This window comes from Pristiophorus japonicus, chromosome 16, assembly GCF_044704955.1.
Source record: "Pristiophorus japonicus isolate sPriJap1 chromosome 16, sPriJap1.hap1, whole genome shotgun sequence".
NCBI classification, from domain to species: Eukaryota; Metazoa; Chordata; class Chondrichthyes; family Pristiophoridae; genus Pristiophorus; species Pristiophorus japonicus.
The window spans coordinates 126,933,100-126,949,514 of record NC_091992.1 but is presented as its reverse complement, the minus strand read 5'-3'; the positions used below and the strand labels follow the sequence as shown (position 1 = coordinate 126,949,514).

At 48.7% G+C, this 16,415-nt stretch overlaps 1 protein-coding gene across 1 annotated transcript; it reads left to right on the top strand.

Annotated features, from left to right (window-relative positions):
* Window positions 1-13,277: 13,277 nt before the first annotated feature.
* On the top strand, window positions 13,278-16,137 carry npb (neuropeptide B). Its single transcript, XM_070858234.1, has 2 exons — window positions 13,278-13,667; window positions 15,679-16,137. Exons 1-2 carry the CDS (start codon window positions 13,410-13,412, stop codon window positions 15,799-15,801), a joined length of 381 nt encoding a protein of 126 aa, XP_070714335.1. The 5' UTR covers window positions 13,278-13,409; the 3' UTR covers window positions 15,802-16,137.
* Window positions 16,138-16,415: the final 278 nt, after the last annotated feature.

Below are 16,415 nucleotides of genomic sequence, written 5' to 3'. Positions count from 1 at the left end.
CCTCAGCGTCGCACTGCAGTGTCAGCCTAGATGTCTGTGCTCAAGTTCCTGGAGTGGGACTTGAACACACAACCTTCTGACCCAGAGGCGAGTGTGCTCCCCACTGAACCACTGCCGCATTCTGCGCAGCTCGATGCTGCAGACCTGCAGCCAATAGGAAGCAGATTGCGACTGTCCGTCACACGGACCGACTCCCAGAGGTGACAGAAAGAGCAGTGGGTCAAGTCGCTGCCACGCACTCCCTCTTGACCAGCAACTGGAAGGGTGGCATGAGGCCCTACCAGCAGAGGGAGCAACAGCACCATATTACAGCGGGCTGCAGCACTGACGTCTGCTGTCAACACTCTACCGCTCATTGATCAGATAAAGTATCCAACAAGTGTCTAAAACAGATAACTGCTCCGGGAACAGAGTCACCTCGACAGCCAATGTGCACACTCATGTTTTAGCGTTACGTTAATAAGATTCTTTACAGAAAGAGCAAACTTGCATTTATACAAGAGCCTTTAACATCCGCAGGACAGCAACTAAATGACCATTGAAGTGTGGTCGCTGAAGTAACGTAGGGAAAGGCGGCAGGCAATTTGCGCACAGCAAGCTCCCACAAACAGCAATGAGATATGTGACCAGATCATCTGTTTTTAGTGATGTTGATTGAGGGATAAATATTGGCCAGGGCACCGGGGATAACTCCCCTGCTCTGCTTCAAAATAGCGCCGTGGGATCTTTTGCGCCCACCTGAGAGAGCAGACGGGGCCTCGGTTTAACTTCACATCCGAAAGGCAGTGGAGCACACTGGAGCATGTGGCTGGATTCTGTGCTCCAATCTCTGGAATGAGGCATGTAACCACCAGCTTCTGCCTGAGGCAAGAGTGCTACCTCTGTGCTCGCTGACCTACATTAGCAACGCCTCAATTTCAAAATTTTCATCCTTATTTCCAAATCCCTCCCTGGCCTCGCCCCTCCCTATCTCTGTAACCTCCTCCAGCCCCACAACCCTCCTACCTCTCTGCAACCATCCAATTCTGGCCTCTTAAGCATCCCTGAATTTAATCACATCACCATTGGCGGCTGTGCCTTCAACTGCTGAGGCCCCAAGCTCTGGAATCCCTCCCGAAACCTCTCAGCCTCTCTATTCTCTTTCAAGATGCTCCTTGAAATCTACCTCTTTGGCCTAACATTTCCTCATGTGGCTCGGTGTCAAATTTTGTTCGATAATCGCTACAGTGGCACCTTGGTATGTTTTACTATGTTATATAAATGTACAGTAGGCACCTGAAGTCGCTGGAGAAATACCACCAGCGATGTCTCTGCAAGATCCGACAAATCCCCTGGGAGGACAGACGCACCAACATTAGCGTCCTCGACCAGGCCAACATCCCCAGCATCGAAGCACTGACCACACTCAATCAGCTCCGCTGGGCAGGCCACATCGTTCGCATGTCAGACACGAGACTCCCAAAGCAAGCGCTCTACTCGGAACTCCTACACGGCAAACGAGCCAAAGGTGGGCAGAGGAAACGCTACAAGGACATCCTCAAAGCCTCCCTGATAAAGTACGACACCCCCACTGACACCTGGGAGTCCCTGGCCAAAGACCGCCCCAAGTGGAGGAAGTGCATCCGGGAGGGTGCTGAGCACCTCGAGTCTCAACGCCGAGAGCATGCAGAAAACAAGCGCAGGCAGCGGAAGGAGCGTGCGGCAAACCTGTCCCACCCACACTTACCCTCAACGCCTATCTGTCCTACCTGTGACAGGGACTGTGGTTCTCGTATTGGACTGTTCAGCCACCTAAGGGCTCATTTTTAGAGTGGAAGCAAGTCTGCCTCGATTCCGAGGGACTGCCGATGTAAGTTGTTGTTGAGCCAAGGGTGACACATGGGAGGTGAATTTCGACGAGGGTTCTCCTCACCTGCCATAACTTCCACCGATGAGCAGCGCAAACCCCGGGAAACTGACATAAACATTGTTACATCGGCTGGGTGGATATTCCCCACCCCCACTGACCTTTACTGACGGTGACAGATTTTGCAGGACATCGTCTCTCGGGTATTTAGGAACATAGGGACAGGAGTCGGCCATCCAGTCCCTCGAACCTGCTCCAACACTCAATTAGATCACGGCCAATCTGTATTTTAACTCCACCTACCCACCTTGGTTCTGTAACCCTTAATACCCTTGCCTAACAAATCTCTATCGCTCAGTTTTGAAATTTCCAAATGACCCCCCGGCCTCAACAGCTTTTTGGGGGGAGAGCGCTCCAGATTCCCACTGCCCTTTGTGTGAAGAAGTGCTTCCTGACATCACTCCTGAACGGCCTGGCTCTAATTTTAAGGTGATGCCCCTTGTTCTGGATTCCCCCACCAGAGGGAATAGTTTTTCTCTCTCTCTCGACCCCATCTAATCCTTTAATCATCTTAAACCCCTCAATTAGATCAGCGCTTTAATTGTTGCACTTTCACAATAACAAAAAGAACAATGTGCATTTGTATAGCGCCTTTCATGACCACCAGACGTCTCAAAGCGTTTTACAGCCAATTTTGGAGTGTAGTCACTGTTGTAATGTAGGAAACGCAGCAGCCAATTTGCGCACAGCAAGCTCCCACATACAGCAATGTGATCATGACCAGATAATCTGGGTTTTTTTGTTATGTTGATTGAGGGATAAATATTTGCCAGGACACCGGGGAGAACTCCCCTGCTCCTCTTTGAAATAATGCCATGGGATCTTTTACATCCACAGGGCCTCGGTTTAACATCTCATCAGAAAGACAGCACCTCTGACAGTGCAGCACTCCCTCAACACTACACTGGAGCATCAGTCTGGATATTTTTGTGCTCAAGTCCCTGGAGTGGGAACTTGAACCCACAACCTTCTCCCTCAAAGGTAAGTGTGCTGCTTACTGAGCCACAGCTGACACTAGGATCGCTTCAGCTGAATGTTAAGGTAACACCAATTTACAATAATTATATTCCGGGCTGATAGCCCACCACGGTACTGAGGGAGTGCGGCAGTGTCGGAAGCCAGGGCCTGCAGAGAAAATGTTAAACCAGGAGCACGTCTTGTGTATTCCAATAAAAGATCCTGTGTGACCCTGTCCCAACATCACCATCAAACACATGAGCTGGTCACCTTCTCATTGCTGTTTATGGGATGTTGCTGTACACAAAATGGGCACCATGCTCGCCTGCGTGACAACAGTCCTGATGCTTCAAAGTAATTCTCTGTCTGAAACACCATTCTGAGGATTGCGCTGAGATGCGGTATAAATGCAAACCTTTCAGTGCCTACCGTGGCTCAGTGGGCAGTACACTTGCCTCTGAGTCAGAGTCCAGGGACTTGAGCACATTAATCTAGGCTGACACTGCAGTGCTGAGGGAGTGCGGCACTGTCCGAGGTGCCGTCTTTCGGATGAGACGTTAAACCGAGGCCCTGTCTGCTCTCTCAGGTGGATGTAAAAGATCCCCTGGCACTATTTCGAAGAAGAGCAGGGGAGTTATCCCCGGTGTCCTGGCCAATATTTATCCCTCAATCAACATCACTAAAAAACAGATTATCTGGTCATTATCACATTGCTGTTTGTGGGAGCTTACTGTGAGCAAATTGGCTGCTGCGTTTCCCACATTTTAACTGTGACTACTCTCCAAAAGTACTTCATTGGCTGTAAAGTGCTGATACGTCTGTTGGTCGTGAAATGCGCTATATAAATGCAAGTCTTTCTTTCTTCTTACTTATTCAGATGGGTTGTCCTCATGTACCAGACTCAGTGATTGTGATCAGCAGAAGTCCCACAGGTGTCGTCGTGGAGAGATGTCTGTCCACGGGCTGTATGAACTAGTCAGTGTGCTGACTAACAGTGGATGTGTCAATTTACTTCCCACACCAACACCCTAATGTAAATCAACTGTAGCTTTTTCTGGCAGGATTATATAAGCTGCTGGGCTGATGCTTGAAGTGAATGTGTGAGAGTACAAGAACATAAGAAATAGGAGCAGGAGTAGGCCATACGGCCCCTCGAGTCTGCTCCGCCATTCAATAAGCTGATCTGATCATTATTGTGTTCCTAACACAGATGAGGCTGCACACAGGAAGGTTAAAGTAACAGTGACCTCAGTCTTTATTAAGACATTCCAGAGTGAGGAACAGGCCTTAGGGGCCGGCTTATATACAGTGCTCCCAAAGGATGCTGGGATCCCTTGGGACTTCAGGGGATGCACTCCCTGGTGGCGGAACATGGGAGTGCATGCTTTACAGATACACATCACCCCCCCAAAAGTCAGAGTGAAAACTATTTACAAGGTGAGGCGGTCGGGAGCCTTTCTTTCCCTGGTGGACCGCCTCGGTACAAATGTCTGTTCTGGTGTGTTGGCTGTGCCCTCGCTGGGCTGGCGTTTTGTTGGCCCTGCAGGGCTGCTGGGTGAGCCTGGCCTTGCTGAGCTGTTGGGCGTGATGGGTTCGATTTCCTGGTCCGGCGTGGTGTCGTTGATCCTTTGGGTGTGTGTTGTGGGCTCGAAAAAGGTGGTGTCTGCTGTGGGTTGTTCAGGGCAGTCTGTGAACCGCAGCCTCGTTTGGTCCAGGTGCTTTCTGCAAATTTGTCCATTGTCTAGTTTGACTACAAACACCCTACTCCCTTCTTTAGCTATCACCGTGCCCGCGATCCACTTGGGACCATGTCCATAGTTTAGCACATACACCGGTTCATTCAGATCAATTTCCCATGACACAGTGGCGCGACCATCGTTTACATTTTGTTGCTGCCGCCTGCTCTCTACCTGATCATGCAGGTTGGGGTGAACCAGCGAGAGTCTGGTTTTAAGTGTCCTTTTCATGAGTAGCTCAGCCGGGGGCACCCCTGTGAGTGAGTGGGGTCTCGTGCGGTAGCTGAGCAGTACTCGGGACAGGCGAGTTTGGAGTGAGCCTTCTGCGACTCGTTTAAGGCTCTGTTTGATGGTTTGTACTGCCCGCTCTGCCTGCCCATTGGAGGCTGGTTTAAACGGGGCCGAGGTGACATGTTTGATCCCATTGCGGGTCATGAATTCTTTAAATTCGGCACTGGTGAAACATGGCCCTTTGTCACTGACCAGTATGTCAGGCAGGCCGTGGGTGGCAAACATGGCCCTCAGGCTTTCAGTGGTGGTGCTTCCCGACATTATTTCACATTCAATCCATTTTGAAAAAGCATCCACCACCACCAGGAACATTTTACCGAGAAACGGGCCTGCATAGTCGACATGGATCCTCGACCATGGTCTGGAGGGCCAGGACCACAAAGTTACTGGTACCTCTCTGGGCGCGTTGCTCAACTGAGCACACACACTGCATTGCCGTACACAGGACTCTAAGTCAGAGTCGATACCGGGCCACCACATGTGGGATCTGGCTATCGCTTTCATCATTACTATACCCGGGTGTGTGCTGTGGAGATCCGAGATAAACGTCTCCCTGCCCTTTTTGGGTCGCACTACGCGGTTACCTCACAACAGGCAGTCTGCCTGAATGGACAGCTCGTCCTTTCGCCGCTGGAACAGCTTGATTAGCTCTTGCATTTCAATGGGAATGCTGGCCCAGCTCCCATGCAGTACATAGTTTTTTACTAGGGACAGCAGAGGATCTTGGCTGGTCCAAGTCCTAATCTGGTGGGCCGTGACAGGTGATTTATCATTTTCAAATGCTTCTATGACCATCAACAAGTCTGCGGGCTGCGCCACCATCAACAAGTTTGCAGGCTGCGCCATTTCCACCCCTGTGGTGGGCAATGGTAGCCGACTGAGAGCATCCGCACAGTTCTCGGTGCCTGGCCTGTGGCGGATGGTATGGGCTGAGGCATTAGTATTTATCGCCTTGTTTTCAGTGAACAGGGATGTGAGGGGCTTGTGATCGGTTTCCAGCTCAAATTTGAGGCCAAACAGGTACTGATGCATTTTCTTTACCCCGAACACACACGCTAATGCCTCTTTCTCAATCATGTTGTAGGCCCTCTCGGCCTTAGACAAGCTCCTGGAAGCATAGACGACAGGTTGCAACTTCCCCGCAACGTTAGCTTGTTGTAATACACACCCGACTCCGTACGACGACGCGTCACATGCTAGCACAAGTCTTTTACACGGGTTTTACAATACAAGCAGCTTGTTGGAGCATAAAATGTTTCCGGCTTTCTCAAAAGCAATTACTTGTTTTCTTCCCCATACCCAGTTCTCACCTTTGCGCAATAACACATGTAGGGGCTCTAAGAGGGTGCTTAACCCCGGTAGGAAGTTACCAAAATAGTTGAGGAGTCCCAGGAACGACCGCAGCTCCGTGACGTTCTGTGGCCTGGGCGCGTTCCTGATAGTCTCTGTCTTGGCGTCTGTGGGCCGAATGCCGTCCGCCGCGATCTTTCTCCCCAAAAACTCCACTTCTGTTGCCATGAAGATGCAGTTCGATCTCTTCAGTCGCAGCCCTACGCGATCCAGTCGCTGGAGGACCTCCTCCAAGTTTTGTAGGTGCTCGGCGATGTCCCGACCCGTGACCAATATATCGTCCTGAAAGACCACCGTGTGTGGTACTGACTTGAGTAGGCTCTCCTTGTTTCTCTGGAAGATCGTTGCAGCCGACCGAATTCCAAACGGGCATCTGTTGAAGATGAACAGTCCCTTGTGCGTGTTGATGCAGGTGAGGCCCTTCGAAGACTCTTCCAGCTCCTGCGTCATGTAGGCCGAAGTCAGGTCAAGCTTGGTGAACGTCTTGCCTCCTGCCAGCGTCGCAAATAGGTCGTCTGCCTTAGGTAGCGGGTATTGTTCCTGCAGCGAGAAATGATTAATAGTTACTTTATAATCGCCGCAAATCCTGACCGTGCCATCACTTTTGAGTACTGGAACAATCGGGCTGGCCCACTCGCTGAATTCCACTGGGGAGATGATGCCCTTGCGTTGCAGCCTGTCCAGCTCGATTTCCACTCTCTCCCTCATGTGAGGTACCGCTCGTGCCTTGTGGTGAATGGGTCGTGCCTCTGGGACCGAGTGGATCCGCACCTTCACCTCGGAAAAGTTTCCAATGCTTGGCTCAAAAAGGGAAGGAAATTTGTTAAGAACCTGGGTACATGAGGCCTCATTGACATGTGATAGTGCTCGGATGTCATCCCAGTTCCAGCGGATTTTGCCCAGCCAGCTCCTTCCAAGCAGTGTGGGGCCATCGCCCGGGACAATCCAGAGTGGCAGTTCGTGCACCGTGCCCTCGTAGGTGACCTTGACCATGGCGCTGCCAGGACAGTAATAAGCTCTTTGGTGTACGTTCTCAGTTTCGTGTGGATGGGGCTCAGGGCTGGTCTGAGTGCCTTGTTGCACCACAGTCTCTCGAACATCTTTTTACTCATGATGGATTGGTTAGCGCCAGTGTCCAGTTCCATGGCTACGGGTAAGCCATTCAATTTTACGTTTAGCATTATAGGTGGACATTTCGTTGAAAATGTGTGCACGCCGTGTACTTCAGCATCTGCCTCCTCTCTCTGAGGCTTGAAATTGCTTTGATCCACCATGGATCGATCTTCCTCTGCCACGTGGTGGTTAGCAGGTTTTGCAGAGCTTGCAGCTCATTTGCAAGCTCGTTGGAGGTGCCCCATTGTTCCACAGCTCTTGCAAACATACCCTTTGAAGCGGCATGAATAGGCTGAATGGAAGCCTCCACAACGCCAACAAGGTGCAAAGTGCCTTGCATTCATCCTTTGTTGGGGACGCTGAGTCATCTGGGTCACCTGAGGCCTGCTGGCAGTTGCAGACTCATGAGTTCTGCCCTGTACGTTTCTGCTCGCAAACACAGTCCCAGTTAATTTATGAACATTGCTAGCACTTGTGTGCTGAGAGATTTGTTTGGTGTTATCACTGGTGGACATAAACGCCTGTGCTATCGCAATGGCCTTATTGAGGGTCGGTGTCTCTACAGTCAAATGTTTTCGTAGGATGGTCTCATGGCCAATGCCCAGTACAAAAAAGTCTCTGAGCATTTGCTCCAGGTAGCCATCAAGCTCACATTGTCCTGCAAGTCGCCTTAGCTCGGCAACGTAGCTCGCCACTTCCTGACCTTCAGATCGCTGGCACGTGTAGAATCGATACCTCGCCATCAGCATGCTCTCCCTCGGGTTAAGATGCTCCCGAACCAGTGTACACAGCTCCTCATATGACTTATCTGTGGGTTTCACCGGAGCCAGAAGATTCTTCATGAGGCTGTAGGTCGGTGCCCCGCAGACTGTGAGGAGGACCACTCTCCTTTTTGCAGTGCTTCCTTCTCCGTCCAGCTCGTTGGCTACAAAGTACTTGTCTAGCCGTTCGACATAGGCTTCCCAGTCCTCACCCTCCGAGAACTTCTCCAGGATGCTCACAGTTTGCTGCGTCTCTGCGTTGGATTTGTATTCTCGTCGCCAGTTATTGTGTTCCGAACACAGATGAGGCTGCACACAGGGAGGTTAAAGTAACAGTGACCTCAGTCTTTAATAAGGAACAGGCCTTAGGGGCCGGCTTATATACAGTGCTCCCAAGGGATGCTGGGATCCCTTGGGACTTCAGGGGATGAGCTCCCTGGTGGCGGAACATGGGAGTGCATGCTTTACAGATACACAACAATCATAGACTCAGTTCCACTTCCCCGCCCGCTGTATATGTTCTGTACGTGTGTGTGTGTGTCTATCATGACTGACACCTGGGAGTCCTTGGCCATAGACCGCCCTAAGTGGAGGAAATGTATCCGTGAGGGCGCTGAGCACCTCGAGTATCGGCGGCGAGAGTGTGCAGAAATCAAGCGCAGGCAGCGGAAGGAGCGTGCGGCAAACCAGGCTCCCTGCCCACCCTTCCCCTCAACCACTGTCTGTCCCACCTGTGACAGGGACTGTGGTTCTCGTATTGGACTGTATAGCCACCTAAGAACTCATGCTAAGAGTGGAAGCAAGTCTTCCTCGATTCCGAGGGAATGCCTATGATGATCATCTCCCTCACCAAGACCACACACTCCCACCTCCGTAACATCGCCTGTCTCCACCCCCGCCTCAGCTCATTTGGCAGGGGGAGGGGCAACAGCAGAGAGGAGAGACAAGGTGCAGAGGAAACCAGGGAGGGACTGACAGAGAGCATCAGAACCAAGAACAGTGTAGAAAGAGCAGGAATTAGATGGAGGGAAAAAAATCAAAGCCGACTAGCATGGTATCGGAATGCATGTGAGTGAGGAGCGTTGCACATAAGGTTGACGACCTACAGACACAGGATGCCTGTGGGGTTATGATATCCTGACTATACCAGACATCTGTCTCAAACATAAGAACATAAGAAATAGGAGCAGGAGTAGGCCATATGGCCCCTCGAGCCTGCTCCACCATTTAATACGATCAGGTCCACTTCCCCGCCCGCTCCCCATAACCCCTTATCCCCATATCGTTTAAGAAACTGTCTATCTCTGTATTAAATATATTCAATGACCCAGCTGCCATAGCTCTCTGTGGCAGCGAATTCCACAAGTTTACAACCCTCTGAGGGAAGAAATTCCTCCTCATCTCAGTTTAAATGGGCGGCCCCTTATTCTAAGAATTTGCCCTCTAGTTTGAGACTCCCCCATCAGTGGAAACATCCTCTCTGCATCCACCTTGTCAAGCCCCCTCATAATCTTATATGTTTTGATAAGATCACCTCTCATTCTTCTGAATTCCAATGAGTAGAGGCCCAACCTACTCAACCTTTCCTCATAAGTCAACCCCCCTCAGCCCCGGAATCAACCTAGTGAACCTTCTCTGAACTGCTTCCAAAGCAAGTATATCCTTTTGTAAATATGGAAACCAGAACTGCATGCAGTATTCCAGGTGTGGCCTCACCAATACCTTATATAACTGTAGCAAGATTTCCCTGCTTTTATACTCCATCCCCTTTGAAATAAAGGGCAAGATTCCATTGGCGTTCCTAATCACTTGCTGTACCTGCATACTAACCTTTTGTGTTTCATGCACAAGTACCCCCAGGTCCCGCTGTACTGTGGCACTTTGCAATCTTTCTCCATTTAAATAATAACTTGCTCTTTGATTTTTTTTCTGCCAAATTGCATGACCTCACACTTTCCAACATTATACTCCATCTGCCAAATTTTTGCCCACTCACTTAGCCTGTCAATGTCCTTTTGCAGATTTTTTGTGTCTTCCTCACACATTGCTTTTCCTCCCATCTTTGTATCATCAGCAAACTTGGCTACGTTACACTCGGTGCTTTCTTCCAAGTCGTTAATATAGATTGTAAATAGTTGGGGTCCCAGCACTGATCCCTACAGCACCCCACTGGTTACTGATTGCCAACCAGAGAATTAACCATTTATCCCGACTCTCTGTTTCCTGGTTGTTAGCCAATCCTCTATCCATGCTAATATATTACCCCCAACCCCGTGAACTTTTATCTTGTGCAATAACCTTTTATGTGGCACCTTGTCAATGCCTTCCGGTAGTCCAAATACACCACATCCACTGGTTCCCCTTTATCCACCCTATTCATTGCATCCGCAAAGAATTCCAGCAAATTTGTCAAACAAGACTTCCCCTTCATAAATCCATGCCGACTCTGTCTGACCGAATTATACTTTTCCAAATGTCCTGCTACTGCTTCTTTAATAATAGACTCCAACATTTTACCAACCACAGATGTTAGGCTAACTGGTCTATAATTTCCTGCTTTTTGTCTGCCTCCTTTTTTTAAATAGAGGCATTACATTTGCAGTTTTCCAATCTGCTGGGACCTCCCCAGAATCCAGGGAATTTTGGTAAATTACAACCAATGCATCCACTATCCTTGCCGCTACTTCTCTTAAGACTCTAGATGCAAGCCATCAGGTCCGGGGGATTTATCTGCCTTTAGTCCCATTATCTTACTGAGTACCACCTCCTTAGTGATTGTGATTGTGTTCCTTCCCCCCCGTAGCCCCTTGACTATCTATTGTTGGGATATTGTTAGTGTCCTCTACTGTAAAGACTAATACAAAATATTTGTTCAGAGTTTCTGCCATCTCCATGTTCCCCATTACTAATTCCCCGGTCTCATCCTCTAAGGGGCCAACATTTATTTTAGCCACTCTTTTCCTTTTTATATACCTATAGAAACTCTTGCTGTCTATTTTTATATTTTGTGCTAGTTTACTTTCATATTCTATCTTCTCTTCCTTAGTAATTTTTTTAGTCATTCTTTGCTGGCTTTTAAAAGCTTCCCAATCTTCTGTCCTCCCACTAGTTTTGGCCACTTTGTATGCCCTTGTTTTTAATTGGATACCATCCTTTATTTCTTTAGTTAGCCACGGATGGCTATCTTTTCTCTTACACCCTTTCCTCCTCACTGGAATATATTTTTCTTGAGATTTGTGAAATATCTCCTTAAATGTACACCATTGTTCATCAACCGTCCGACACTTTAATCTATTTTCCCAGTCCACTTTACCCAACTCTGCCCTCATACCTTCACAGTCTCCTTTATTTAAGCTTAGTACGCTGGTTAGAAATCCAACTTTCTCACCCTCCATCTGAAGTTGAAATTCAATCATGTTATGTTCACTCATTCCAAGGGGATCCTTTACTAGGAGATTGTTTATTAATCCTGTCTCATTACACAGGACCAGATCTAAGATAGCCTGTCCCCTGGTTGGTTCCATTACATACTGCTCAAGGAACCAGTCCCTTATGCACTCGATGAACTCTTCCTCAAGGCTACCCTGACCAATTTGATTTGTCCAATCAATATGGGTTAAAATCACCCATGATTATTGCTGTTCCCTTTTTACAAGTCCCCACTATTTCCTGGTTTATACTCCGACCAACAGAGTTGCTGCTGTTGGGGGGTCTATAGATGACGGCCACCAGTGACTTTTTCCCCTTATTATTCCTTATCCCCACCCAAACTGTTTCAACATCCTGATCATTTGAGCCAATTTCGTTTCTCCCTATTGCAGTGATTCCATTCTTTATCAATAGAGCTCCCCCACCTCCTTTTCCTTTCTGTCTGTCCTTCCGGATTGTCAAATACTCCTGAATATTTAATTCCCAGTCCTGGTCACCTTGCACCCACGTCTCTGTGATGGCTATCAGATTGCACCCATTTGTATCTATTTGTGCCGTCAACTCATCTATGTTGTTACAAATGCTATGTGCATTTTGACAAAAGTGCCTTTAAATTTAAACATGGGCACTAAATGTTCCTGTATTCAGGCAGATAGGACAGGAGGGGAGGGGCGGAAGTGATGGCAGTCTTGATCAGGGATAACATTATTACAGCTGTACTCGAGACTCAAAAACTGAATCTATATCTGCTTAGAGTTAAGAAACAGAAAAGGAGCCGTTACGATGCTGGATGTTTACTATAGGCCCCCAAATAGTGAGAAGGAGACAGAGGAGCAAATCTACAGGCACCTTTCAGTGAAATGTAAAAATAATAATCCACCATTAGTAAGGGGGACTTCAATTACCCTGATCTAGACTGGAGATCAAAAAGAGTAAAGGGCAGGGAGGGTGAAGAATTCCTAAAATGTATACAGGAAAACTTGCTTCATCAGAGCTCCCTGGAGGAAAAAGGAAACAGAAGTTAAAATAAAACAGGAAGAAGGAGATTGTACAGGGAGGCAATCGAAAACCAGACAGACCACAGAGTGCAGGGGGAACTGATAAAGGACGTAAGAAAGGCAGAGAGAGAATGAGTAAAGATTAGCAGTAGATCAAAAGGGAACCAAAAATCTTTTCAAAACATATCAAAAGTGAAAGGATAGTTAAAGGAATGGTGGGGCCAATTAGGGACAAAAAAAGGAAATCTTATGAAGACAGAGGTCATAATTGAGGTAATGAATGAACCTCGGAGTCAGAAGGTTGTGGGTTCAAGTCCCACTCCAGGGACTTGAGCACAAAAAACTAGGCTGACACTCCCAGTGCAGTGCTGAGGGAGTGCTGCACTGTCGCAGGTGCCGCCTGTTGGATGAAGCGTTAAACAGTTGCCTGTCTGCTCTCTCAGGTGGACGTGAAAGATCCCATGGCACTATTTTGAAGAACAGCAGTGGGAGTGATCCCTGGTGCCCCGTCCAATATTTATCCTTCAGTCATCATCACAAAAACAGATTATCTTTTTTTGTGGGGGCTTGCAGTACTCAGGGGTACTTTCAGTGAGAGGCTGCGGGTCTTGGATGTTCAGTTGAGCTTGCATCAACTCCAAGTTTAAGGGGCTGTGATTAATTCAAATTAAAGCGGCGACTGGATGCGTACGTGTGACGGAGACAATGTCCATAAATTATAGCAGCGGACGGGTCTATTTAAAGGGGCTGAGACGATAGCTTGCAATTCTGAGCCCTTCCCAGGCAGAGGTGCAGTCTGTAATTGACAGACAGGGACCAGACTGTAACAGACAGACAGGCAGGGACCAGACACAGACACAGACACAACATGCCAGCACTCGATACGTCCCTCAAGCTCGCCGTCCTGTGTGTGCTCCTGTCCACGCTGCTCCCCAGCCCAGGCGAGGCGTGGTACAAGCAGGCGGCCGGTCCCAGCTACTACTCGGTGGGCAGAGCGTCCGGGCTCCTGTCCGGGATCCGCCGCTCGCCCTACGTCCGCAGATCGGAGCCCAGCGAAACGGCGGAGAACAGCGTGTATTCAGAGCTAGGAGCTCAGGCCGGGCAGACACCGCTCCTCAAAAACATGGTGAGTGACGGGGGGAACTGGAGAGGGGAGGAGGGGGAGGGAGAGGGGAAGACAGGGAGAGAGAGAAAACAAAAGAGGGAGAGTGGGGCAGAGAGAGAGAGAGAGAGAGAAAACAAGAGAGGGAGAGTGGGGCATAGAGAGGGAGACAGCGATTGGGACAGAGAGGAGGGAAAGTGGGAGAGTGGGACAGAGACAGAGAGTGGCGCACAGAGAGGGAGAGATAGAGGAGCAGAGAGAGGGAGAGTGGGACCGAGATAGAGACAGGATAGAGATACAGTGAAACATAAAGAGAGATACAGTGAGAGAGAGGAATTAAGAAAATCAGAGACCGACGTGGATGTAGAGAGAGCGGGACAAGGAAACACTGAGATGAGGAGAGACATTATACTTAGAGAGAGAGCGGATAGACTGAGCGAGTGAGGTACAGAGAGTGAGGGGGACAGAGCGAGAGTGAGAAGGGGAGAGAGAGAGACAGAGATAGTGAGAGACACGGATAGACTGAGCGAGAAAGTGGGACAGAGAGCGAGTGAGGGACTGAGAGAGAGAGTGAATGAGAGAGAGAGAGGGACAGAGAAAGAGAGAGAGAGTGGAGAGATCTATCTGAAAAGTCATTCTCAATCTTAATTAAAACGTTATTTAAAAAAATATAATAGCATTATCTTAAGAGGCACCCGCCAGGCTGTTATCTAAACTCACGATTTGAACAAGATCATTGCATTACATTTTAACTTTAAAATTCGATGTAAATTCCCGATATTGAGAATGCAGGATCTTTACTTTGTTGATGTGATGGGCTTTAAGACCGCGCGGGAGACTCCCACTGACAGCAGACGCGGGATCGCAACTTGAAATGTCTTTTAAGATTTAAATTCAAACCCTCCTGAATCGGTTAATGTTAACCTTTCACAACTTTCTCCAGAGATTATATCGTTAGGGGGGTATTAAAGCGTTTTATATTCAGGATGGACAGAGACATGTGTTGTGCTACCTGTTTGAATTCTGTTTTGAAATAGTATATTTAAGTTAGTGAATATTAATTCCTCCTCTCCTTAAAAGGAAAGCCACCCTTTAAGAGCATCATTGCAGAAAACACTCAAACCCACCTGTATGTGGGGCGGCCATGACACTTGTCTGGTCACACTTCTAGTTTGGTGTTTTGCAGCATGTTAGAGGTTGGCGGAGTAGGGGGGGGAAGAGGTTGGTGGGGGGGTGGGGGGAGGTTGGTTGGGGGGGGGAAGAGAGGGTGTTAGGTGGCGAGGGTGAGGAGAAGCCAAGGGTGAAGGGAGGGGTAGAGGGTGAGGGGAAAGTGAGGGGAGGAGAAGAGAGGGTGAGGGGATATGAGGGTGAGGGAAGGGGAAGAGGGTGGAGGGGAGAAGAGAGGGGGGGGAAGAGTTTGAGTGGCGAGAGGGGGAGGGGGAGAGAGAGGGAATGGGAGAAGAGGGTGAGGGGTGGGGAGATTGTGAGGGGGAGCGGGGAGGAAAGGCGAGGAGAGGGTAGAGAGTTTGAGGGGCGAGAGAAGGTGAAGGAGGAGAGGGAAAGAGGGTGGGGGAGAGAGGGTAAGGAGAGGTGAGGGGGAGAGAGGGTGGGGGAGAGGGAGAGTGGAGGAGAGGGGTGGGGGAGAGGGGAGGGGCGGGAGGAGACAGATGCGGGGCGGTATGAGAGCGTTTCCAGACACACTCCAGATGCAGCTTCTGATTGTAGAAAGGTGCAGGTCAAACGCTTGTAACGAGCAGGTTTGCGGACAGACTCGGTGCAGACAGAGACTGCGAAGATTATAAATAGAAATAAAAATGCTGAAAGTCTGAAATAAAACCCCAAAATGCACGGCAGGTGAGTCTGTCAGTGTGTGGATGAAGGGAAGGGCAGATTACGTGAACCTGCAGTTGTTTCCCTTCACACACATGGACTGACCTGCTGGGTAGTTCCAGCATTGTCTTATTTTAAATAAAAATCGTGTGACCATGAGGGTTAATGAATTATGAGTAAGTGTGTGTGTGTGTTGTTTTTGCAGGCAGTGTGTGTGAAGGACATCTCTCCGAACCTGCAGAGCTGTGAACTGCTGCAAGATGGGCTGAATACCTTCCAGTGCAAGGCTGACGTGTACCTGTCCCTGGACTCTCAGGACTGTGCCTGATCACTCTCACCCCTCACACATCGAAAGCACCGTACGAACTGTTCCTGACACTGAATGTTTCATTCTTTCCACCCATTTCGGAAAATTTAGAATCAGCCCCGAGCTCGCTGTAACTCCCAGCTCGCCAACATGCGTCAAAATCTGCTGTACCTTAAATTTAACTCATTTCGTTGCTGCTGAGCAGTTTCTCGGAGCCCGATTTTTTGTTAACGATCGATTGTCTGTATATAAATACATCACTATATGTATGGAGAGTCGGTGTATAAATGAGCTGTGAATTGGTAATAGTTTGACGTGTCTGTAACTAAATGAATTATTTAAATATATTTCAGCCTTAAAACATGCGTCTTGACTCCTGTCTGAACTTCTTAACCAGGTGCCTATTCAAACACCCTCAAACACTGCTTCGTTACAGAAAAATAGTTCACTATGGGAAAATGAAACCGGACAATAACATTTAAAAGCTTCCCGACCATCCTCAGTTACACCAAATCATATAAATAACAATTTATGTCAAGTGTATCTGTACACCCAACCTTTTACACAGGATGTGTATACTTATACATACAACATTGTCACCCTCTGCCTTTGTGTGTATCTGTCTGAATGTGCTT

What these genes read in the sequence shown, in the direction of transcription:
- npb (XM_070858234.1), top strand. Translation starts at nt 13,410, where the DNA reads ATGCCAGCACTCGATACGTCCCTCAAGCTCGCCGTCCTGTGTGTGCTC. An exon ending in CACCGCTCCTCAAAAACATG is followed by an intron (nt 13,668 to 15,678) that starts GTGAGTGACGGG and finishes TTGTTTTTGCAG; the next exon opens with GCAGTGTGTGTGAAGGACAT.